We start from the raw sequence: 23,966 nt of genomic DNA on the forward strand, positions 1-23,966 counted from the left end.
AAGTCATCTTGGTTAATATTCGAGGTATAGGGATTCTTAAATCAAACATAATTTAAAACCAAGACCATATATTCACAGTATAAGTAATCCGACAATATCGATTTTATCATCCTGACTTTTTTTTTAGTTTCCTTTCCAACAAACAATTCGGCGACACTTGGCACCTATTTTATAACCTAGAGACATAGAACGGTCTTTGCCTATAGGCTGAGGTGACATAAAAGTGTTTAAGAAGTTCAGCTGTAGGAGCTACAGTAGCTGCCATTACCTACAGTAATTACCATTTGATAAATATACAAAGGATCAGAGGCCCTTTAAAACTTTGTTAATACATATAGTTATTGACAGTGTAATTAATTGCGCCGTTATAAATCTACAAATAACGCCGGTATCAATGCGCTTTTACTATTTACTTTTATTTATTCGCTATTAGATTTCACTTCAAAGTGTCACAAGCTTACGAACAATAATAAAACATTGAAAACATCTACAACCAAAGTAGATAGTGGCAAAGGAAGATTGTGTGCAAATACCTTCTTGTGTTACAAATGCTGATCAGAAATGCTAATATACGATCAAAAGCTAAATGTATCAATTATCTGGAGTCTGGACCTACACATGAAACTCAAATAGTTAATGGTCACTTATTTGCCATCCCTTTAACTCCTAAGTGCTTAATCAACGCTATTATAGCACTACTATAGCGCTCTTCCACCCCTTATTTCAACCTCTAACCCAATAGTAGCGCTGTAGGGGAGTATTACCGAGTTATATCCGTATATATAAGTAACTCCTATTTTTAGAACCAACAGAACTTCCGGAGTATACAAACACTTATGTATCTTTTGTTATTTAACCCTTTTATTAGCTGGGATGTACTCTCTTGGCCTGAATATCCGCATGTTCTATAGCTCGTCCCCATAAATCAGTCCCATCGCCGGTTCTTTTCGCTCTTTTTGCAACCATATCAGGAGACGCATATTTCAAGTCGTACGCCCATCCGATCCACGCGAAGAAATCGATGAAATTCGTAGTCAAATTTAAATAATTATTTCCCAATTCGGCGACTCTATAATCGAACGGGAAAACGTGGTGATAGTTGTGATATCCTTCTCCAAATGTGACTAAAGACAAAGATATACTTTGAGTCGGTGATATGGTTTTATCATAAGGTTTACTCCCAAATGCGTGCGCGATACTATTTATAGCGAATGTCATATGAGACCCTACGACGAGATGGACCAGGGAAACGTGGTGTGCGATGTTCAGAGACTCTTGCCAGAAGATTACTGGTATTAGCGCGGGAAGTATGAACGCCATTAGAGTGACCAAAATGGGGTAGAATCTGAAACAAAATGCTTTTCATTAGTTGAGTAATATCCCAACCGCGTCATCGAAATTGCGAATAATTGAAAATAGGAGTTAAAAATATTTTAAATTCATTAGGTAACTTTTTGTTGAAAATTATTATTAAGTTCCCTACCGTAGATGTAGGGAACTTAATAATAATTTTCAACAGGTGAAACCCACAGGTGAAGACTGTCTAAGTGATGAAGATGGAAATGTTGTCGCGTAGGGCGATGGCGGAAAGAGGCGGTAGGGTTAAAATGCACTAAGTTAAGTCGACCCCATTCAGAGACTTCTTTTAGGGAGGTCTCGATTTCAGACACAAGTCTGATTCGGCTCTCGATGACGTTTTCCCGAGAAATATTGGAGTTTAAAATGAACGCCATTATCTTCGAGCCCATTTCTCGGCTATAGTTATTGGCCTGTAGTTGGACGGATTTGAATGGTCGCCTTTTTAGGGATCGGGTACACCAAAGCTGACTGCCACGAGGTCAACTTTCCGCAACATGCACTTGTGTCAGTTGTGACGACGCGACAGTAAATGCGACGTTTTGAGTAAAAACAAGGTGACAAAATGATAAAACAAAAAGATTCATTGCGTGTTGAATTATTTTATAAGGAAAAATAAAAGGGTTTTGATGGTTCGTAAAACATAAAAGATAGTTAATTTTGGCTTATACTGACTACCCTTAGAATATGTGTGGTCGTATGAAAAATACACGTATCAGATTTGTTAGTAGCTGAGCCTTTGACTGTCTTGCACGTAGGGCACGTAGTGTCCGAAAGGAGAACTAATTTAAAATTGGCAATTTCGACGGTACTTACTTTTTTTGAAACTTTAACACAGGATTGTTCTCTAAATCCGACATGTCAATCGTTCTTCCTTTTCTAATGACTTCTGGATGTTTCTTCACCATCAACCAGCCGATGTGGGAGTAAAATATCCCTCTGGTTGAGTTGTATGGGTCCGCGTCAGTGTCACAATACATGTGGTGTAACCTGTTACAAACAACAAATTGAGTTCGATGTCATATACTAAATAAAAAGTGACCCGAGTCCGAAATGGCTGAGGTCGAATTCGAACCAGCGTCTTCAGCTTTCGCGGCTATTGCCATAACCTCTAGGCTACCCATACTGTGACTAGGTACAGTGGCGGGGTATAAAATTTAGTGTGGGCAAGGTAGATTTAGCGAGGCCTTCTGGTGGCGCAAGAAATAACGGATACATTTTTACGTTGCGTCCGAGTAATACCTAGCTATGGGCGTCCAAGTAATACCTACGTAAATATTTCATTAAAAAAATATGTTTCCTTTTAACTGTAAAAATCTGGCAAATATGCAAATGTAGGTTATGTAGGTGGCACATTGGCAGAACAAGCCTTATTAACCTAGAGATTACACATCAATGCTAAGGCAAAGTTATCCCCATGGAATGGAAGCGAAAAAACTGTTTTTCAAACGGCTGCACTCACAGAATTATGCCGAGACAGAAGACTTGTTGTTGATATTTAGTTTCAATTTTTGAGTTTAGTATTAGCCTTAGTTTGTAGTTTGGCTACTAAACTACAAACTAAGTAAGTAATTTCTTACCAAATGTTAGATTTTAAATTTTAACTAGTTCTGATATTTATATTGTAATTGGTTCCCCGCGATACAGGCCCTGCCTGGTATGTCTGTAAACATAAAACTGAAATAAAAGCTCTTTACTCTTTCTCTTCTTTTATGGACTCTCTTCCAACTAACTTCAGGAAATGACCTAAGTCTATCCCTCGCTGGTTACTTTAGGTACCTACATAATTATAAAATTTGTACCTACCTGTGATCCCGTACCCAGTTAAGAACACTCTTCTGGCACGACATGGTCTGCAGCAGCATGAGGAGAATCTGCAGCGGCAGTTTCGCCTTAAAGGCGCGGTGCGACCAGAGCCGGTGCGATCCGGCCGTGATGGCGAAGCCCCCTGACACATATATCAGGTAGTCTGAAATATTATAATACCAAATTTAAAACATGTCTGCACCTTAGAGACCCTCGTGTGTCGAGCATCAGCGTCTAGTCAACGCTGTGGAAAATAGTGTCGCTGTGCAGTTACGTACGTTGTGTTTCGAGCCATTTCAATTTCAATGTCGTTTATTTATCACCTATAAGTTTACAGTAAATAACCAAGTACTTTCACGATAAATAAAACAGGTACCTACATTTTGTGAACAAATTTAGAAATGAAAATACAAGTAGGTAGGTAACACAAAAAAAATACATTAAAAATTGTTGTGGAATTTTGAACGTTCCGTGGGTTTCTAGGTACGAAGTTTTAAAAAAATTGCCACCGAGTGAAACAACTATTTCACCACATCAACACGATGAAAATACTAGCTGTAAAACATCAAACAAAATGAAATCCAAACGAACGTTACAATATTTTTGTAAATGTGCATGGCGACTTTATCAATAAATTCATTCTTAATTTCTCCAAGCAATTTCGAAGCGCACTGTACCTACCTCGTTTTTGCATGTTAGGTTTTATATAGCTGTAAGTCTTAACATGAATTTTTATTTTTTACTTTGTATGTTACTAACACACAGGGCTGTAAATGCCTGAAATAAATGATTATTTAATAAAATTTTCTAAATGCCTATTTATCGTTAAAAATCATTTTTTTAAATTTAATTCTACCAGCCATCATAAGAAAACAACTTAATGATAAATTTTGACGACCGGTCACAACATTCCGTTGCAATTGAGTCACGTGACTAGTAGGGTGACCATATTTGTATGATAAATAAATGATAATGACGAGCTGGTGTGGTGAAATAGTTACATACCTATTTGTTTTACAAGGGGGTAAAGTTGTTGTTTAACTACTTGTGTTAATATTGATACCCGTGCAAGCGAAAGGTTCGAAAAATGGAATCTTGAGCGTTGCGAGGGTTTCAATCATGAGGGTTAAACAAATTTTTCACTACACCAACCCCAAGAAAATATTAGATGTTAGATATCAAACAAAATTAAAATCAAATCCAAATGAACGTCATTAAATATTTATCATTCAAAATCATCATGTAAAAGTCAATTCTGCAAGGAAACAACTCGAGCATCAGATTACTTTGCCCCACATGTGGATAAAATGCAACCTCCTCATCAGCTTTTTAACCATCAATAAGAGGGCCCTTAGCAACTGATGTAGTCAAAATAACATTGCCATACGTACTGAATATGATAGTCGCCCATTTTGCAGAGGTGAACCCCAAATACAGCCCATACAGCGCTCCAATGTGCCAATACACGAAGATCAGTACCACGGAGTACACTACTGTGTATTCCCGCGGCGCTGCCTGGGGCGAAACGGGCTTAGTGTTTTCTTTTAATATTTCGTATTCTTCGCTATATGGTGCCATCTGTTAAATAAAGTTAGATACTTTTTAAAACTAAGTAAACGATAAACGTAGTTAATTGTTTTAAAGGAGGCAAAGTTGTTGTTGTTGTTGTTTAACCCCTCGTGCTCTCACGATGCAATAAATAAATGATTATGATTGTGTAATCATAATCATTTCTTTATTGCATTCATGCACAACATAATAAGTACCTACTGCAATAAATAAATGATTATGATTTCATGTAGAACATATGAAGTACCTACTTACAAAGTATCATATCTTATACCTTTAAACGAGCAATTCTTGTATATATATATATATATATATATATATATATATATATATATATATCTGTGATCTCGAAAACGGCTCTAACGATTTCGATGAAATTTGGTATATGGGGGTTTTTGAGGGTATACAATCGATCTAGATTAGTCTTATGTTTGGGAAAACGCGTGTTTTCGAGTTTTCATGCGTTTTTCTTGCGACGCAGAATATGGTCGCTAATTTCGTGTTGTCGGCCACTGTCCGTCTGGCCCAGCGGGTTAAGACGCGGACTGCTAAACGAGTGTTACGGGTTCGAATCTCGCCCGGTGACCAACTTTTTTTTTTATATGTTCAAGTTTATAAATAGTTTTTTAATTTTTATTGTTTTAGATAAGTTGAACCTTATCATCTTTTTGTTCTATGATTTGGCAGGTTTAGTCCTTAGGACCCAAAAATGGATTTAAAAAGTAGAGGTTTTTGATGTAAATTTTATCGTTGGGAGGGCTCTCAACTTTATCTTGATACCTACATCATTTAAGCTACTAGGCCAAGTTTGGTGCCGTTTTCGTATTAAATCGGGGATGCCGAATTGATTTATGGTATCATATTGACAGTATTGACACCATTCCGAAATAAAAACATAAAATATGAGAAAAATACCGTTTTTTTTTTTCCTCTTCACGCTTAAGCCGCTGAACCAATTTATAGGTACACTGGCAGACCCACTTTGTCAGTAGAGAAAGGTGGCAAATATAAAAATTGCAGGCGCGAAGGGTTGACTTCCCATAAAAAAAATCACGCCTTTTCTACTGACAAAGTGGGTGTGCCGGAGTATTATTCAAATTTAGTATACAGATAGTCTGCATACTAAAAAAATATATGTATAATAATTCCCGCGACCCATACAAAATGTACGAAAAGAGTCGTGGCAATAAGACGGATGTCGAGAAATATTCTCAGAAAATGAGAATGATCGAGAAATAACATACGATAGCTTTTATTCCAAAAAGTCAGTAAACGCTAAACCGATTTAAATGAAATTTAAGTTGTATAGAAATAGTTTGAGTGATTTGAGTCCCGGGACTCCCGGGGAAGAACACAGGATAGTTTTGTCCCAATAATCATCCCTTTTTAAGGGTTTTTTTTTTTAATACTACGTCGGTGGCAAACATGCATACGGCCTGCCGGATGGTTAGCAGTCTCCGTAGCCTATGTACACCTGCAACTCCAGAGGCGTTACATGCGCGTTGCCGACCCTAACCCCACCCCCCTCGTTGAGCTCTGGCAACCTTACTCACCGGCAGGAACACAACACTATGAGTAGGGTCAAGTGTTATTTGGCTGCGGTTTTCTGTAAGGTGGAGGTACTTCCCCAGTTGGGCTCTGCTCTAGATCTGGAATGACATCTGCTGTGCTGTGCCCTACCACACAAGGCGAGATGACATTCACATTGCCCATACCTCTCTTTTGGACGTAGTTTAAGGACATACCCGGGTCCGAAATGTCCGAAAAAGGGTGTGAAAAGGGGAGTTGGAAGTGTGTATGGGGATTCAATAACCGCTAGACCGATCAAGATGAATAAAAGCACTTTTTAATTTAGTTGACAATGATACTAAACTTGACTTAGAACCTAAACTTAAACAGTTATTAATCTCATACGTATGCATCTCAGAAACACAAAGATTATTCTGCCAAAGGAAATAATTTTTAGTTCGAAGAAAGCCGTTGTTGGCCTTTTTATGTAGTGTAGATACACAACGAACCTTACAGGATGTGGGCAAATAGTTTTACTTTAATAGTATTGGTATTCGCGGGCTTGGTTTCCGCAACTCAACGTCGTAATTCGCGCCTATTTTGCGTGGTGGGTTGTCGGCACTACTCTTGCCAACCCAACTCTACCAAGAAGCCTAGCAGACTCTTGATGTTGCCGACGACTTCTGAGAGAGACCCCGGAGAACCGAGGTATTGTGCCCGGTACTCTGCCAACCCTGGGCATTCAAGAATGACGTGGGCGGCTGTCTCCTCTGCCTCCATGCACGCCATCCCTTACTTTAATAGTAACTACCTACTAAATTCTTTAATCTTAATGAATTAACAGTAACAAAGAATAGTATACATAACATAAACGAGTTATTAATTACCATCCGATTTTTCGAACAAAGATATTTTTTCCAAAAAATCGGCTTTTGATTTTATTAGTACATTGTTTTAATTCATTAAATATTTAATAATAATAATAATAATATTCTTTATTGTGCACAACGAAAACATGATTAAATACAGTAATTAACATAAAAAACTAAGCAACAACAGGCGGTCTTATCGCTAAAAAGCGATCTCTTCCAGACAACCTTCAGGTAGTAGAAATTACTGTAAGGAAGAAATATGTATAAGGGTAGCAAATATAAATGGAGAACCAGAACAGAGGAAAAAAATAAAACAGCACAAATATATGTATAACATATAAATATATACATAAATATGATAAATATATATATATATATAATTCAAGATATATATATTCTCTTGAATTAAATATATATAATATATATTATATATATTTAATTCAAGAGATTATTTTTTTATGATATGTAAAAGTATGTTGTTTTTATGATTTCAGGTTCTGACTCAGGTTCAGGCTCGAAATTTACAATACATTATTACTCTGCCACTCTACAGAATACAATTTTAATTTTCTTAGTTGATAGGGTAAAAATATAGTAAGTAAGGTTTATATTTTAAGAATGTATAATATTATGTTTTGTTTTATTTATTTATTTGATGTGGGTTTGTATTATTTTACTTTTAATAAACTTGTAATTTTAAAGAATTTAAATATCAAATAACAATTAATTGACCAAAATAAGCAATTGTTTTGTTTTAAGAATGTATATTATGGATAGTCGTACAATAAGATTATAGTTATCTGTTTTACAAGGGGGCAAAGTTGTTGTTTAACCGCTCGTGCTAATATTAATACATGAGCAAACGAGTGGTTCGAATAGTGGAATCTTGAGCGTTGCGACAGGTTCAAGCCAAGAAAGTTAAACAAATTTTGCCACCGAGTGAAACATAATTTTTTTCACGTTACCAATGCGAGAAAATACTTAGGTACTGTAAAATATCAAACAAAATCAAACCCACTCAAATCCAAATGGTTGTTATTCAATATTTATCATTCAAAATCATAATTTTAAAACTCCATTCTACCAGCCCACATAAGGAAACAACTTAAAAATTGCATTAGATTTACTTTGCCACACCTGTGGATAAAACGCAACTTTTTCATTCGTTTTTGATCAATCCAGAGAGTTTTTACCAGCTAGTGTGGTGACAAAAATATATACGTATGTAAGTGCAGAAAATTTATAATATATGACATAGACTTACCTTATAATTCTTAAAAATATAACACTAGTGTGCCCACACTTCTGTTGCACTATTGCCGGTGACTCGAGCGAAGATAGATATATATGTAAGATAAACCAGACGAAGTGTAAATTCGTGCCGCGTAAAGGGGTTCCGCACGGTCACAGGATAAGAACTCTAATTTCTTTTAGATACTATAATATAGATGATAATTCAGTAGATAGCAATATATGAAAATAAGCTTTAGGCATATAAAATAAATTTTCTCTTCTTCAACCTAAGCCTTTTCCCATTATCTGGGGTCGGCTCTCCTCATCCTCTTTCTCCACACAGGACGATTTGTTGCAGTTCCGGCGTCAATATTTGTGTTTTTCAGGTCATTCTGGACCGTTGTCAGCCAAGTAGCAAGACGTCTTCCACGGCCTCGTTTCGTCTGAGCACGTGACCGTACCAGCGTAATCGCTTTTCCTTCAGCTTTTCTTCAATAGGAGCGATTTTAAAACTACCTCTCACGTATTCGTTACGGATCCTATCTTTCCGGGTGACTCCAGCTGACCAGCGAAGTATGCGCATCTCTGTTGTATGTAGTTTTTGAACGTGTTGTTTTGTTGATGCCCAGCATTCGGTTCCATAAAGGCGGAAAGAAAATCCTCCGTCTCGTCTCGTGTATCTCCGTGAGAAAATAAAGCCAGTTATATTTTTTTCTTACAACTGTTTTATACTTGTATATTGACTATTCTAAACCATGATTCTATGTGTACATTATTAAAGTACTATTTAAATGTAGGTATTATGTTTGTCTTAACTTTTTCATCAAATATTAGCTAAACATCTTGTGTACAGGCCAAAGGTTCCAAACTGACCTCTCCCTTTGTACGAACAAATCGCCTAGTGACTCAAGCGAGGCCGAAGATCGAGCTCTGCCTAGTCTAGGGCTGCAAGGCCAAGCCGTCCTTGGTGCATTCCCGTGCATGACCAAAGGATGAGCTGCAGGAAAGCAAAGTTTTCGTGGCAGTCCCAACAACATTCTGGGCGCATTGGCGCGTCGCTGGGGCAAAACAATGCTGGCCCGCTGGATAACTCTGCATGCGGACTAAACACTTAGTCCCGATAATTAATTAATTATAAAAAAATGTAATCTACTAACACTTCGTTTCATAAGCATATTACTAACACAATTCATGCCTGAAATAAAATATTGAATTGAATAGTCAAGTGTGATGTCACCTAAGGCCGAGGCCACATAAATAGAGTTCCTACTCAGGGCTTCAAATTGAACCGATGACCAACTTGTAGGTAAGCGAGGCCGGAATGTTCAAATAGGCAGGTATTTCTGGGATCTTGATCGGTCCGCCATTATCTAATAGCTTAGTTAATGTCTTAAATGTCTGTGGACAACTTTAATTGTCTACCTAAAGCTGTATTTATACCCGACCGCGGCAAAGCTAAAAAAGGGAATATTATGGTTGTCCTGTTTTGTATGAGTGCCTGCCTGTCTGTCTCTATACATGATATATGTCCACTCTGAACTTATTTGAACTGAACTGATTTTAATTAAGATCCTTAAGATCGATTGGCGCTGTAATCTACGTAGAACCCTAAAATAATTATATTAACTTCATCTTTACCTGTCACCAGGTCACCACGTCATAGGCAATTACCTATGTAAATTTCGGAAATATCTTTTATAAAATATTTTAAATAGGTTTATCTGAAATGTATGCATATGTTTATGATTATGAACTCCGATTTTCGCACGTCTACCTAGTTGGTTACTAAATTCTGTTACTGCAATAATCTTTATCTACATAAAATATACGAACGAAAGGTGAATAAACTATATATTAAAATGAAGTACACAAAATCAGGAATCACATATGACAATATCAACACAAGGCTTATTGAGCTTACTGTGGGACTTAGTCAATTTGTGAAATAATGTCCTATAATATTTATTTATTTAATATAATTCAAAATGGCCTCCTCTGGCCTTGACAACAGCCCTCAAACGACGAGGCCAGCCATCAATAGCGGCACGCACGATTGTCATGTCTAATTCCGTCACTGTCTTAACTATGGCCCGATTGAGGGAGTCAAGATTTGTGTGGGGTTTAGCACATGCTTTCTCCTCAATAACCTGCCGTGTAGCATAATCCAGGGGGTTAAGGTCCGGGCTGGAGGACGGCCAGTCTTCATGGGCAATAAAGTCAATTTTGTTCCTTCGAAACCAGGGCCCTTATTCGACATGCTAAAAGTGACGTTTCGTGTTGATTTCCATTTGATGTGAGAAATATTGTGACTTGTCGAATTGCTATTATCACCACCTGTCAGTGAACAATATCCACACTAGAGGCGGGGCGTTGTACCGGAATAGTTTTTGGAACAGGTTATTTGTAATAGACTACTTTTAGCTTGTCGAGTATTTAAAAGTACGGACTTTGATTTCTGAAATAAAACAAATATGAAACTTTTATCACCTCGTACCTCCATTCTTACCGTTACTTTAGGTAAAATAAAATTTTGTTAACAGATGGTCGTCTGGGTGTCTGTTGTATCTAAAAATAATGTAATAATATATAACAAAAATATGACAATAGATTCATAGCCTTCACTCAAAACGTCACCATATTTCCGACCCTTACCGAAATAATAAGTCGATATTTGTATAAATAATCCTTATTTGTAAGACGCCTAAGCACGGCAAATACGTAAACTGCCTATTGGGGGTCATACTCGTAAAACTGGTATTTTAGACGTACTTTTGGTACGAGTAACAGAGACGTACTTTTGGTACGCAGTCCCAGCTCTAGTCAGGATTCTAGTTGTCAAATATAAGCGTGTCGAATACGTATTAGTTAACTGTCAAATGAAATTAGATCAACGGTAGACTTTTTTGTCGATGGGTATGGCTGCCATGTTTGGATTTATGACATTTAAAAGGGGATCCTAAGGCAGAGAGTAGTTTTACCTGTACGATTTTGATTCTTCTACTGGACGCAAGATGGAGTTAGCTGCCAAATTCCGATCAGGCTGACGCAACTAGGAAGAAAAAAGTTTTGTATGGAATTTGTTTCGCAAATCATTGCCAACGAAAAAAAAGAAAACGTCAGTGCTATTTATTCTGTCAAGTTTACATCAAGTCTACTGTCAGCCTAATTGCTTTGTTTGTTTTGAAGGCTTCAATGTTTTGTTCTGGTATTTCGTGTAATTTCTTTATTATTTAGTGCAAAAATCGAAAATAGTCAACCGTGATCAGAGTAAAGAGCGAGTTTGTTACAATGCCAGCGAGAAAACGGTTTACTAAGTGTGAAATATGTGGCAAGCGAGCCACTCGAGAAAATCACGAAAAAAGGGATTTTATGGCGAAATTTCCCTTGGATGAAGACTGCCAAGACTGGTAAGTATTGCTTTAGATACTTTTGACCTTATTTTGGGTCAGCAGGCTATAAACACATCGAAAATTAGATATTTTACATTATTTTTCGTTGTGAACTAGGGATGTACTATAACTATCGATAACTGTAGTTTTATTTGTATATCAGTGTAAATAATTAAATTAAATATGTGAAATTTCCTTAGAACTAGCATGCAATATGACCATAATTAATTCGTCGAAGATTAATAATGCATAAATTATCTATTACTTATGCATTAATGGTCATTAGTTAACATATTTTTTTTATCTAGTGATTATTTAATATATTAACTTAAAATGTAAGAAAATGAATCTTTGTTTTTATGATAAATAAAGAAATATTATAGGACATTACTACACAAACTGACTTAGTACTAAATTATGAATGGCACGTGTTGTGGGTATTTAGACAACGATATATATATATACCCACAACACATGCCATTCATACTTTAGTACTAAGTCAGTTTGTGCAATAATGTATATATATATATATATATATATATATGTACATAGACCTAATTTATAAGTATTTATAAATACATAGAAAATACCCATGTCTCAGGAACAAATATTCATGCTCATCACACTAATAAATGCCCGTTCCAGTTTCAACCTGGGACCATCGGCTTCATAGGCAGGATCGCTGCCAACAAGGCCAGACTCGTTCTCATGATTAACAGACATATAAATACATAAAAAGTTAAAGCATTGATAAAGGGTTGTTGATAACTGGATGCCGAAAAACATGATTTATAGATGCATATTAGCGCGAAATAATCAGTTGATCATCTCATTAGCAAACACATGGAATATAAACTGTAGATAAAGTCATGTTTTTCCAAGGCTGTATGTTTTCAGATGCAGGCAGTGGGCCAAATTTGTTGGGAACGAAGACCTGATACATCTTCCCATAGAAAAGTTACATTTATTCAAACATGTATGTGCACATCATTATGAAAATCAAGCATTTAATAAAATAAAAAAACACGACTTAAAAACTGTATTAAAGTAATTCGGGTTCACATTAAGCCCAACCAGATAGTAGTCCAATTAAGAACTATCCACTATATAACATACAACTTAAATGTGGACTCGATGCTAACCTGATTTCGAGTACAAAATTTGTAGACGGGAGCCTATGTTTCAACCCTCCCCATTTTATCGATATCGATAAGAATCGTAAGCGTGTAGCGTACTACACTATTTAAATCGCTTATGTTGGTACTATGGTTCTTTGACAGTTCTTTGTCGTACATTTTGGTAATGATTTGCGAAACAAACTGATTCCACTCGCTAGTATGGAAGTCCCGTCTCTTAAAACGTAGTGATTATATGCTCTTTGACAATGACATGCAGTTGCGTCGATGTAGATCTATCATAAAAACGTACATGTGACGCATGTGACAATTGTCCAGGATGAAAGAAATATCTTGACAATTAACATAAAGCAATACAATACCACAAAATGTCAACAAGAAAACAGATTTATTATAAAAATACAAATTATATACAAAGCTTCATTTTAAAACCAATGGTCGTGGGTTCTAACCCCGGCTCTTAACAATGTGCATCTTGTAACATGTACCGATTGCTTTTCAGTAAAGTAAAATATATTATCATGAGGAAGATGGAGTAGCCCCAATAAGGTATATTTTCCCCTCTGGGTTAGAAGGTCAGATAGTAGTGAGACAGGGAGATATAGTGAAGAATGCGGAAAAACAAGCATTTATTGTGTTGTTAGGCTACTTCTTTTTTTCAAAATTTGAAAACGAACGCAACAGCATGCTCAAAGCCCCCTGTGAGTCAGAATCTGTTAAATTCAGGCTTAAGACGAAACAGGAGCTGAGCCCGTACACAAATTTGAGATTTTTAGGTAAAAGGTAAAAAATATCGCCGTCGCGCTGACGAGTGTGGCACCCCGTACCTAGCTAGAGACTATCCCTTGTGTGTGTACCAACAAACCAAATTTTAGACAAATATGATACGTCTTCTTCTTCTTTGTCGTTGTACTCTTTGCAGAGCGTCGTGGTCAACTGCTGATATCAGGCGCAGATGTTGCTTGCCGTACGATTTCTCGCCATTTTTCGCGGTTGGAGGCCATTCTGGCAAATGCGTTCAGGGGACCCTTCATGGCAGATTTGATTTGGTCAGTCCATCGCATAGGTGGCCTTTTGCGCGGTCTTTTTCCGTTTGCTCTACCCTGCACCACTAGACGCTCTATGGAGTCATTGTTCCTCCTCGAGACGTGACCGAAAAAACTGAGTATGCGGGTCTTTACGAGAGTCGAAAGGCGCTGCTTGATACGGAGTTCTTTAAGGATGGAGACATTAGTCCGAAACTCGGTCCAGGATATCCCCAGCATTTTCCTCCAGCACCATTTTTCTAGGGCGTCTATCGTCTTCTCCTCTGTCTTTCGGATAGTCCAGGTCTCCGCAGCGTATAAGAATATAGGGACCGTGCGCGTTGTAGGGTCTGCCATCTTGTGGTCTGAATCGGAACCATAAACATGCACATTTACACGTCACGTGCTTTCTTGTGCATAGTAGGTTCTGCCATCTTGTGGGCTACATCGGAACAAAAAACATCACATTTACGCCTCGCGCCAAAAATCTGACGGCTCCTGTGCTGCCTCCTACAGTTCATGCACGCTCCCTATAGGAAAAACGAGGGCCCGTACAAGCCAAACCTTCGTGGTGTTTGTGACGTTTCGGTGATACGTAGCCTATACGTAAAAACTAGCCAAGACAAATCCTTTATAATTTCAGGATTTTCTACACAGCACAGAACATGGCACCCATATAGATCTCAATTCCGTTGTCGGCGAGTCAACAACGACATATATTCTTAATATTGAACTTAATTGGCTCTCATTTCACATTTATGTTTTAAATTAATTATAGGCATAGACATACCATATCCTATTGTAAGTACAAAGTTTCAGAGCAATCTAGCAAGTCATTTTAAAATGAGAGCGTAACTACATTTGTATGGAGAACCGAATTTGCTGCGGACGCACAATGTAGCATAATCGGATTAGGACCAACCTCGAAATCTCTGTAACAGTCATGAAATTTATTATGTATATAAATTAAAGGCCCCTTTTTCATGCCCAAACCATTTAACATTTGGGGACCTCGAGGAATCCGAGCCATCTTGGAAAATGTGTACCATCAACACAACAGTCAACATTAAAACTTATTAAATTCTACACAAAAAAGTCCTCGATATCTTTGCAGAACAATACATCTTGTTATAGAGAATACTTGCTGAATCTAAGTTTAACGCTTATACACTTCCAGGGGACATTCTCTTAAAAGGAAACTCGGAGGAATATGAATTCTATTTTTAACTATACATTTGTACGTGGTCTTCCCCAATATTAACATTTTACTCTACTGTGACTAAACCAGAAAGAAGGGTTATGGGTGTAAGTACTGATGATTCAGTACACCCAGTAGCTAGGTATTAGGATACTGGACGGATTTTTTTAAATGACGTATCGTTAGATTCCTCTTGCTGATTCTTGATTTCCCAACCTACTTTTACTTGTTCTGTTAAAGAAAAATCAATACAGCCGCCTTGAGAGGACTCCGAATATTAAATCATATTTTTTCTTCTAGCGCCTAAACTATTGAGCGGAGTACAGTAAAACAGACATCAGTAGATCCACAGTTAGTATACAAGTGCTATGCAATACAAAGTTACTAAAATTAACGGAAGAAAAAAGTTTAGGGCTAAATAATACGTCATTTAAAAAATCCGTCCAGTATCCTAAGCTACAGGATGTCCTGAATCCTCAGTACTTATACCCATAACCCTACTTTCTGGTTAAGTTGCAGTCAAGTAAAATATTGATATTGGGGTAGATTATGTACAAATGTATAGTTAAAAGTGGAATTTTTATTCTTCCAAGTTTCCTATTAAGAGAATATCCCATGAAAGGGTATAAGGGCTAAATCTGGGTTTAGCAAGTATTTTTTAAAGCAAGATCATTTTTTTTCGCAAAGATGTCTCAAACTATTTTATGTAGAATTTTATAAGCTCGAATGTTGCCTTACACGATTATTGAATAAAGAACGTAGATTTAGAGTAAAACGCGAATTTCTCCTGGATGGTCCACATTTTCCAAGATGGCTGCGGTTCCTCGAGGTCCCCAAATGTCAAATGGTATGGGCATGAAAAAGGGGCCTTTAAGGGGCGTATATACATACCAAATTTCGTGACTGTTCAGACATTTCGAGTTTGGTCCTAATCCGACTGTGCTAATGCCACTATGTACGTAAACTGTAACTGTACTGCGGACTCAACCTTCACGTTATAATTTTTTAAGTATTAACGTTGACATAGTAACGAAAATAATAAACACGTCAATTGAAGTAAACAATATTATTATATGCAAGAAAATATTGCAAAATAGGTAAATTAATGATTAATATGTAAAACACCATTAATTATTGAATTAAAATTATGATTTTGTGTTAAAAAATATGAGACCAATTATACAGCCCGATTACACGGGCTACATATTAAAAATGATTTTCATGGAAACAGTAAATATACACAGGTGAACAAAGTTATAGTAAAATAGGTGCATAATTTCAGAGCTTGCCTGGCCCACCTGTACCACCTACCATGACCACGGCCGTCTCCTACTATTATTTTTTTCTAATACCTATGGCCTTACTAGCGAATAGTATTCCATGTTCTTGATCCAGAATTTAAACCCTTAACTACATATTTGTGGCACTTGGGGTTGAATTTGAAACTCTAGGGCACTAGCGTGGCTCTATGAGAGCGCCTTATTTAGGCTTCTGGTGACCAGAGGATCAGCAATGTTAACCAGCGCGGAAATGCACCCAGCCTTCTGGGCACCCTACCGAGCGACCAGAATATAGGGCAAATATTTTATGTATACGTTTTTGACTTAAGTGTTTTTATCATGTTTTATATGTATTTAAACTTACAGATGTCGAACTACCAGCAAAGTTTTTGAAGAGGTGTAGTTTTTATATTTCCTGGTACCAAACTGATATAGGAAATTGGAACATCATACATACATACATACATACAATCACGCCTGTTTCCCGAAGGGGTAGGCAGAGACCACGGATTTCCACTTGCTACGATCCTGACATACCTCTTTCGCTTCCTTCACTTTCATGACATTCCTCATACACGCTCGTCGGTTTAGGGTGCTCTTGACCTGGCCTTTCTTCAGGATTTCCCCGATTTGATCAGAGAAAGTCCGCCGAGGTCGAGGCCGAGGAGGTTGGAACATCAGTAAATAATCTACACCGAAGACAATGAAATATAGTCACATAATACTTTAATGTTTTATTTTATTAAAGAAATCGGTAAAAAAATGTGTTAACTGAAAAAGATAAATTCTATTTTATTTGTAGTTGAATAACAAAATATGTATTTAATCTCCTTTTAACATAGGAATTCTCTTTGTGTAGGTACATATAAATAATAGGTACTTAGGTCTTGGTAAGTAATATAGACAGTACAGTAGGTCTTATCTTAATAATTTGAGATCTCATACATGCGTTCCGATGTCATACAATGGGGTCGCGTATACGAGTACAAAGAGCATTAAAATAGTTGTTGATAGACCAAGTGAGCGAGCTACTATGGTACCTATCTTTATATCAATTTTATGCATTATGTAATAGCGCAATACAGATTTTTTTTTTTGACAAATGTATTATTTTTATAGTAATAAAGGTTATTCATGAACCATCTCGTAATTTAAAAAAAACGGACTTTATCTCTAAATCATATGCCTTATATTTACAGATGTGTTAGGTTACAACTTGGTTCGTGAATGTGGTTTAGAAGCAACTTGAGACTGGGTGCGGAGTAAATTGCATCAATTTTTTTTACAATTTTGAGCGTTTATAGGAGAATATGTGGAGCGAGCATTATTCGACGTGTAGGTGTGGGTTCAACAAAAAGATCGCATGTCAATAGTTCTTTATTGTCGTTAATATTCAATTAATAATCACCTTTATCGACCATCAACTGTGTGGTCACTTTTTAATTGATTGACGTTGTCAGGTACAGTTTCACTACTCGCCGCCGCATTGTTCATAGCGCATTACTTATCCTATCGAATACAAGATGTCGCTGATTCCTGTAAACTTATGTTTAAAAAAAAAAGACGCTTTACTCTATGCCATATATTGTAGGAAAGGAAGGGTATTCCCTGTCGTACGTCAAAAAATCCAAGATGGTGCCCAAGCCCATGGACAATAAAGTCTAGCAATAAAATCAACACTTGTCAAAATTTGACATTAGCAATCCACAGTCAGGTGACAATCAAATCAAACCGAACCACTTCGAGTTCAGAGCCATTTCAAACTATATAGTAGTAATAAACAAAGTTGATTTTTGTTTGATTATTTTTTCTATGAATGAGTTTTGATTGTTCCAAATGATAATATCCACAGTTGATAGAATCAACACTTGATACAATCAACATGCGATAGAATCAAGTGTTGATTTGATGTGGACGCGAAATTTGACAGTTGTGCATCTCGAATAAGGCCCCTGGCTTGACCTGTCTAACGTATAGCTGCGTCCCCGGTAGTCAGTTACTGATTTAAGTAAGATGTTTAAAGCGCTTTATTCAATAATTAGATGTAAATGAAAGTTCTAAGGAAATACATAAGTAGGTACGTGACATAGGACTTCAAAATGTATAAAATAAAATATTATCCTTTTTAAGTATATGCGTTACCAACTGATATGTTTGAAGTAATGTAATGTAGATGGACTAGGGAAACGTGGTGTGCGATGTTCAGAGACTCTTGCCAGAAGATTACTGGTATTAGCGCGGGAAGTATGAACGCCACACACACAGTACACACACACACGCGCACACACACACTCGCACGGACGCGCGCACGCACACACGCACGGACGCACGCACGCGCGCACACACACACACACACACACACACACACACACACACACGTTCAGATTTTACGTTTCAAAATTATTAGTAATATAGTAAGATTCTTAAGCCTACTACGACAACGAGGCGTTGTAGTTATATTAAGTTCTTCGTCAATGCTTGTCACTCCTATAAGTATTTTTAATTTCCATGCTTGATGCAAAAAAAATCTAGTCATCATGGTTCGAGGTACAGGGAATTTTTAAATCAAACAAAGATTATTTAAAACTGCGTCCATATATTCACTTAGTTTTACAATATCGATTTTCTCATCCTGTTTTTTAGTTTCCATGTGGTCTACTGGCTTGAATAGGTATCCGCATCTTCTATAACTCGTCCCCACAAATCAGTCCCATCGCCTGTTCTTTTGCACTCTTTTCGCAACCATATTAGGAGACGCATATTTCAAGTCGTACGAGTGTTAGCGCATATGAGTGCAAGAGTATGGAAATAAAAAGGTAAAAATGTAATATCTATAGAGATTGACGACTTATTAGAACACACAAACACACACACACACACACACTTAAGCCTACTACGACAACGAGGCGTTGTAGTTATATTAAGCTCTTCGTCAATGCTTGTCAGTCCTATAAGTATTTTTAATTTCCATGTTTGATGCAAAAAAAATCGAGTCATCATAGTTTTAGTTTCCATGTGGTCTACTGGCCCGAATAGGTGTCCGCATCTTCTATAACTCGTCCCCACAAATCAGTCCCATCGCCTGTTCTTTTCACTCTTTTCGCAACCATATCAGGAGACGCATATTTCAAGTCATACGCCCATCCGATCCACGCGAAGAAATCGATGAAATTCGTAGTCAAATTTAAATAATTGTTTCCCAATTCGGCGACTCTATAATCAAATGGGAAAACGTGGTGATAGTTGTGATATCCTTCTCCAAATGTGACCAGAGACAAGGATAGACTTTGCGTCGGTGATATGGTTTTATCATAAGGCTTGGTCCCAAACGCGTGCGCGATACTGTTTATAGCGAATGTCATATGAGACCCTACGACGAGATGGACTAGGGAAACGTGGTGTGCGATGTTCAGAGACTCTTGCCAGAAGATTACTGGTATTAGCGCGGGAAGTATGAACGCCATTAGAGTGACCAAAATGAGGTAGTATCTGAAACAAAATGTGATTTAGTAAAAAAAAATCTAATAGAAACGTTAAAAGTAAAAAAACTGAAAGTCAGCTCGCAGCCAAAAAGATCTAATCTATTGAGGGGACAACTCGCTATGTATAAGCACTAACAGTGGTGCGTACCGCACCGCGACCTCAGTACGGTTCGAAGCATGTTCGATCGAGTGGAAGGTGGTTCGCCGTACGTTCTTTAAGGACGCAGCTATGAATGAAAGAGATAATTATTAGTAAATACAAAATTTCCAAAAAGTTCTATTTTTAATTTTTTTTTTCAAAGGCACATTTCAAAAACCCCAAACACAATTAGGTTGCGTTGTTTTATCACAAAGTTCCTATGGCTACCTCCTGTCTCCATCATCAGATCAGCTTGATGGTACCATAATATTGCATTGTCACCCGACTTACATATGTATGCAAATTTTCAGCTTCATCAGAAACCGGGAAGTGGGTCAAATTTAACTTGCAAGATTTGTCCCATACATACTAACAGGGCAAGTCAAATAAAAGCTTGTAAAATCAATTTTATTAAAAATTAAGTAAAATTCATGTAAAATTGTTAAATTTATATTAAAAATGGAATATTTCGATTTCTATACAAAAATATGTCAAGTTTAAGATTTTTTTTCGCAATTTTTGAAACTTGACGACCGACCGACGATCTTGTAAATTGTACGTATGACATATTTTGACAAATATCTCAAAGGCAGTGTGTGACAACGCTCTACGAAGCATAAATTAGCCGAGTCTCTTCAAAGGGCGGACCCAGTGTTATGGTCAGGAGGGGGAGTGGGGAGCCACATGGTCAAACTCTATTTATTTTTTCACTAATAAAATATTGAAACTTATTAATTGTAGACCGAACGGGCCCAGGGGGAGGTCATGACCATCATGAGTCATAGTCCATGACCCTCGAGCAGCCCCAATTTGAGAGGTATCTTTGAAGCGGCAGACAAAACAGGTAAAACGCTTATGGGTAGAGTTCTCGGGGAACAGAATCACCTACGAGCAGCTGAGTACTTTCTTTAGCCGAGTCGAGGCAATTATGAATTCCAGAAATCTTACACCCTTAAGTTCGGATCCAAATGATTTCCTCCTTCCTTACACCCTGAAAGTCCTTACACCCAACAATATTTAATAACCTATGACAGTCTTTCACATATCGAAAATGTAAAATTGTCAATTTTGAAGGTACTTACTTCTTTTGAAACTTTAACACAGGATTGTTCTCTAAATCCGACATGTCAATCGTTCTTCCTTTTCGAATGACTTCTGGATGTTTCTTCACCAGCAACCAGCCGACGTGGGAGTAAAATATCCCTCTGGTTGAGTTGTATGGGTCCGCGTCAGTGTCGCAATACTTGTGGTGTAACCTGTTTAAAACAATTACAATTACAAATACTCTTTATTGCACACCTCAATTCAATACAGAAACAATACAACACATAAAGAAGAGGTAAACAACAAGCGGTCTTATTAAAGCGATCTCTTCCAGACAACCTTTAGGTATCGGAATTAAATAAATTTATGTCATGTCAGTAGGTGTTCCAGATGCAATAAGAAGTCTAGCACAGAATAAACACAAAACAATATGTCATATACAAATATAAATAAAAAAGATATATATATACATATAAAAACAACAAGATATGATATTGACTGTATTTAAGATAAATTATCATTTTCACTTCATTCAATAAATAAATTAGAGATAATAAAGATGTTTCATAATTTTATTATAGAGGAGCAAAAGCCGGACATACGAAAACATTTTTGCCCTTTTTCGTTCGCTCGCGCTCGTTTAATGATTATAGTATGTACCAACCTGTGATCCCGGACCCAGTTAAGAACACTCTTCTGGCACGACATGGTCTGCAGCAGCATGAGCAGGAGCTGCAGCGGCAACGTGGCCTTGAAAGCGCGGTGCGACCAGAGCCGGTGCGCTCCGGCCGTTATTGCGAAGCCCCCTGTCACGTATATCACGTAGTCTGAAATATTATAACTAAAAAGTTAAAATTTTTTTAGGATCAGGATTAGTTTTTGTCTAAACTCTGTGAGGTTACGAGCTCTTTAATCATTTATCCTACTAATCTCGGTACCTCTAGTGAAAATTTATTCTATAGCGAAACGTGACGTACGCGTTTGCGTTAAGTCTCATTTTGTATGGGATTTTGAGTTTCCAAAACGTCCCGCTTGGCTCGCTGTCTCTAAATCCCATAAAATGAGACTTAACGCCAACGCGTACGGTCACGTCACGCCGTCGAATAAATTTACACTAGAGGTTCTGATCGCCCAACATCTATGAAACATAACTAAACCAATAAAAGGAAGGCATCAGTCCATAACCTTATAAAATTATTGAAAAACAAATAACATTATTATACGTACTGAATATTATAGTCGCCCATTTTGCAGAGGTGAACCCCAGATACAGCCCATACAGCGCTCCAATGTGCCAATACACGAAGATCAGTACCACAGAGTACACTATCGTGTATTCCCGCGGCGCTGTCTGTGGAGGTAGGGGCTTAGAATTCTCTGCTAACGATATCTCTTTTTCTTCTATGTACGGTGCCATATCTGTTAACTGAAAACAAGTGTTTTTTAAAACTCCAATCTAAGGTAAACGCGGTAAACGTACCTATCTATATATCTAAGTTTGGTTTTATCTGTATAATATAAATATGTACATCATCGCATAGATACCCATAGTAGAGTCAAACCAAGTTAAGTTGACAGCGATAGACCAGACAATGCAAGTGTTATTCTAAACGTCAAACATCTATGAAATTATGACGTTTACTTAACACTTGCACTTCCATCAAAATCGCTGCCAACTTAGCTTGGTCTGACTCTACAAGCTTTGCTTAGTTTGGGACTAGGTCGATCTTGGTAAAATATGTATTTATTTATTTATTCTAAACGTAGTTAATTGTTTTACAAGGGGAAAAGTGTTTGTATAACCCAAAGAAGAAAGATTCCAAAGACGAGCATAGCGAGTGATTCATAAAGTAGAATCTGGAGTGTTGCGAGGGTTTTCAAGCACAAAGGTTAACCAAACTTTGTTGCTGAGTGAAACATACAAAGTATCACCTCACTAACGCGAGGAAAATATCATCTATTAAATACTTAATTATTCTAGTTCATCACTTAAAAAATCATCCCAAGGAAACGTGAGGAAATAACTCGAAATTTACATCAAATTACTTTGCCACTCAAGAGAGTAAAATGCAATCTTCTGTTTTTTAACCGACGAAAAAAACGGAGGAGGTTCTCAAGTCTACGCGTATATTTTTTTTTATGTTAGACCACGCATAACTTTTTACAGAGTAGTTCGACTTTGATAATTATTTTTTTATGAACAATAAAGATCCGACGAGTTGTGGTGAAAAAGTAATTTTGTATTTTTATTCTTTTAAACCCCCATAAAGTAGGTAACTAACCACTTGATCCTTTTTAAGAATAACAATTGTTGTTTTCAGAAATTCAGAGCGTGAATCCGAGAACATAGTGATTTTTCCACACAATAAGGCGGATACCACAGACAATATCCGCATATTCGGTTTTTACCGGTTCATCTATGAAACTAGTGGCTCTGTGAGCTGTAGACCTCGAGAACCCCCATGTCTCCACAATTTTGAAAAAAAAATCTATTTAACTACAGAACCTATTCACAAAATTTCACGAGAATCGGTTGAGAAATGCGAGCTGTAGAGGAGTACATTCGGACATACAAAAAACTTTTTGCCCAAGTTGAACCTTCGCTTCGGTCAATTATAACTACCTAACCATTCGAAAACGCTTCATATTCTACCGGCGATTATTAAATTTTAATTAACAGAACCGTATTAATTAACACCGCTCCGTTTACTCCCCAAACTACCCTATTGTGACGTCATTGCGACAAAAGTCCGGGGTCTACATAATAAAAAATATTTGGCAAATATTCGGCTCATCTCTAAATTGAATTTAATCAGGCTCTGATTTTATGAAAATGTTCATCTCCATCACTATGTGATGTGCCTGATGTGGATATTAGTAGCGTAAATGCAGTTTACTTATTAAATTTCAAATTACTACTACTGTAAA

General features: G+C 37.1%; 2 protein-coding genes across 3 annotated transcripts in view; both read right to left on the bottom strand.

The window, feature by feature from the left end:
• Positions 1 to 51: 51 nt before the first annotated feature.
• On the bottom strand, positions 52 to 8,483 carry LOC133530731 (acyl-CoA Delta(11) desaturase-like). Its single transcript, XM_061868765.1, has 5 exons — positions 8,377 to 8,483; positions 4,554 to 4,740; positions 3,163 to 3,325; positions 2,173 to 2,346; positions 52 to 1,345 (listed from the first exon to the last, which is right to left on the bottom strand). The coding sequence occupies exons 2-5, from the start codon at positions 4,738 to 4,740 to the stop codon at positions 865 to 867; spliced, it is 1,005 nt and encodes a 334-aa protein (XP_061724749.1). The 5' UTR covers positions 8,377 to 8,483; the 3' UTR covers positions 52 to 864.
• Positions 8,484 to 18,949: 10,466 nt separating this feature from the next.
• LOC133530528 (acyl-CoA Delta(11) desaturase-like) overlaps positions 18,950 to 23,966 on the bottom strand; it is a 37,280-nt gene continuing 32,263 nt past the window's right edge. For both annotated transcript variants that reach the window (XM_061868468.1, XM_061868467.1), the window contains exons 2-5: positions 22,266 to 22,464; positions 21,703 to 21,865; positions 21,077 to 21,250; positions 18,950 to 19,862 (exon numbers count right to left, since the gene is read on the bottom strand). In XM_061868468.1, coding sequence (XP_061724452.1) covers positions 19,394 to 19,862; positions 21,077 to 21,250; positions 21,703 to 21,865; positions 22,266 to 22,455 — 996 coding nt within the window. In that variant the 5' untranslated portion in view covers positions 22,456 to 22,464 and the 3' untranslated portion in view covers positions 18,950 to 19,393. The remainder of the gene's footprint in view (positions 19,863 to 21,076; positions 21,251 to 21,702; positions 21,866 to 22,265; positions 22,465 to 23,966) is intronic.

This window comes from Cydia pomonella, chromosome 23 (assembly GCF_033807575.1).
Source record: "Cydia pomonella isolate Wapato2018A chromosome 23, ilCydPomo1, whole genome shotgun sequence".
Taxonomy (NCBI): domain Eukaryota; kingdom Metazoa; phylum Arthropoda; class Insecta; order Lepidoptera; family Tortricidae; genus Cydia; species Cydia pomonella.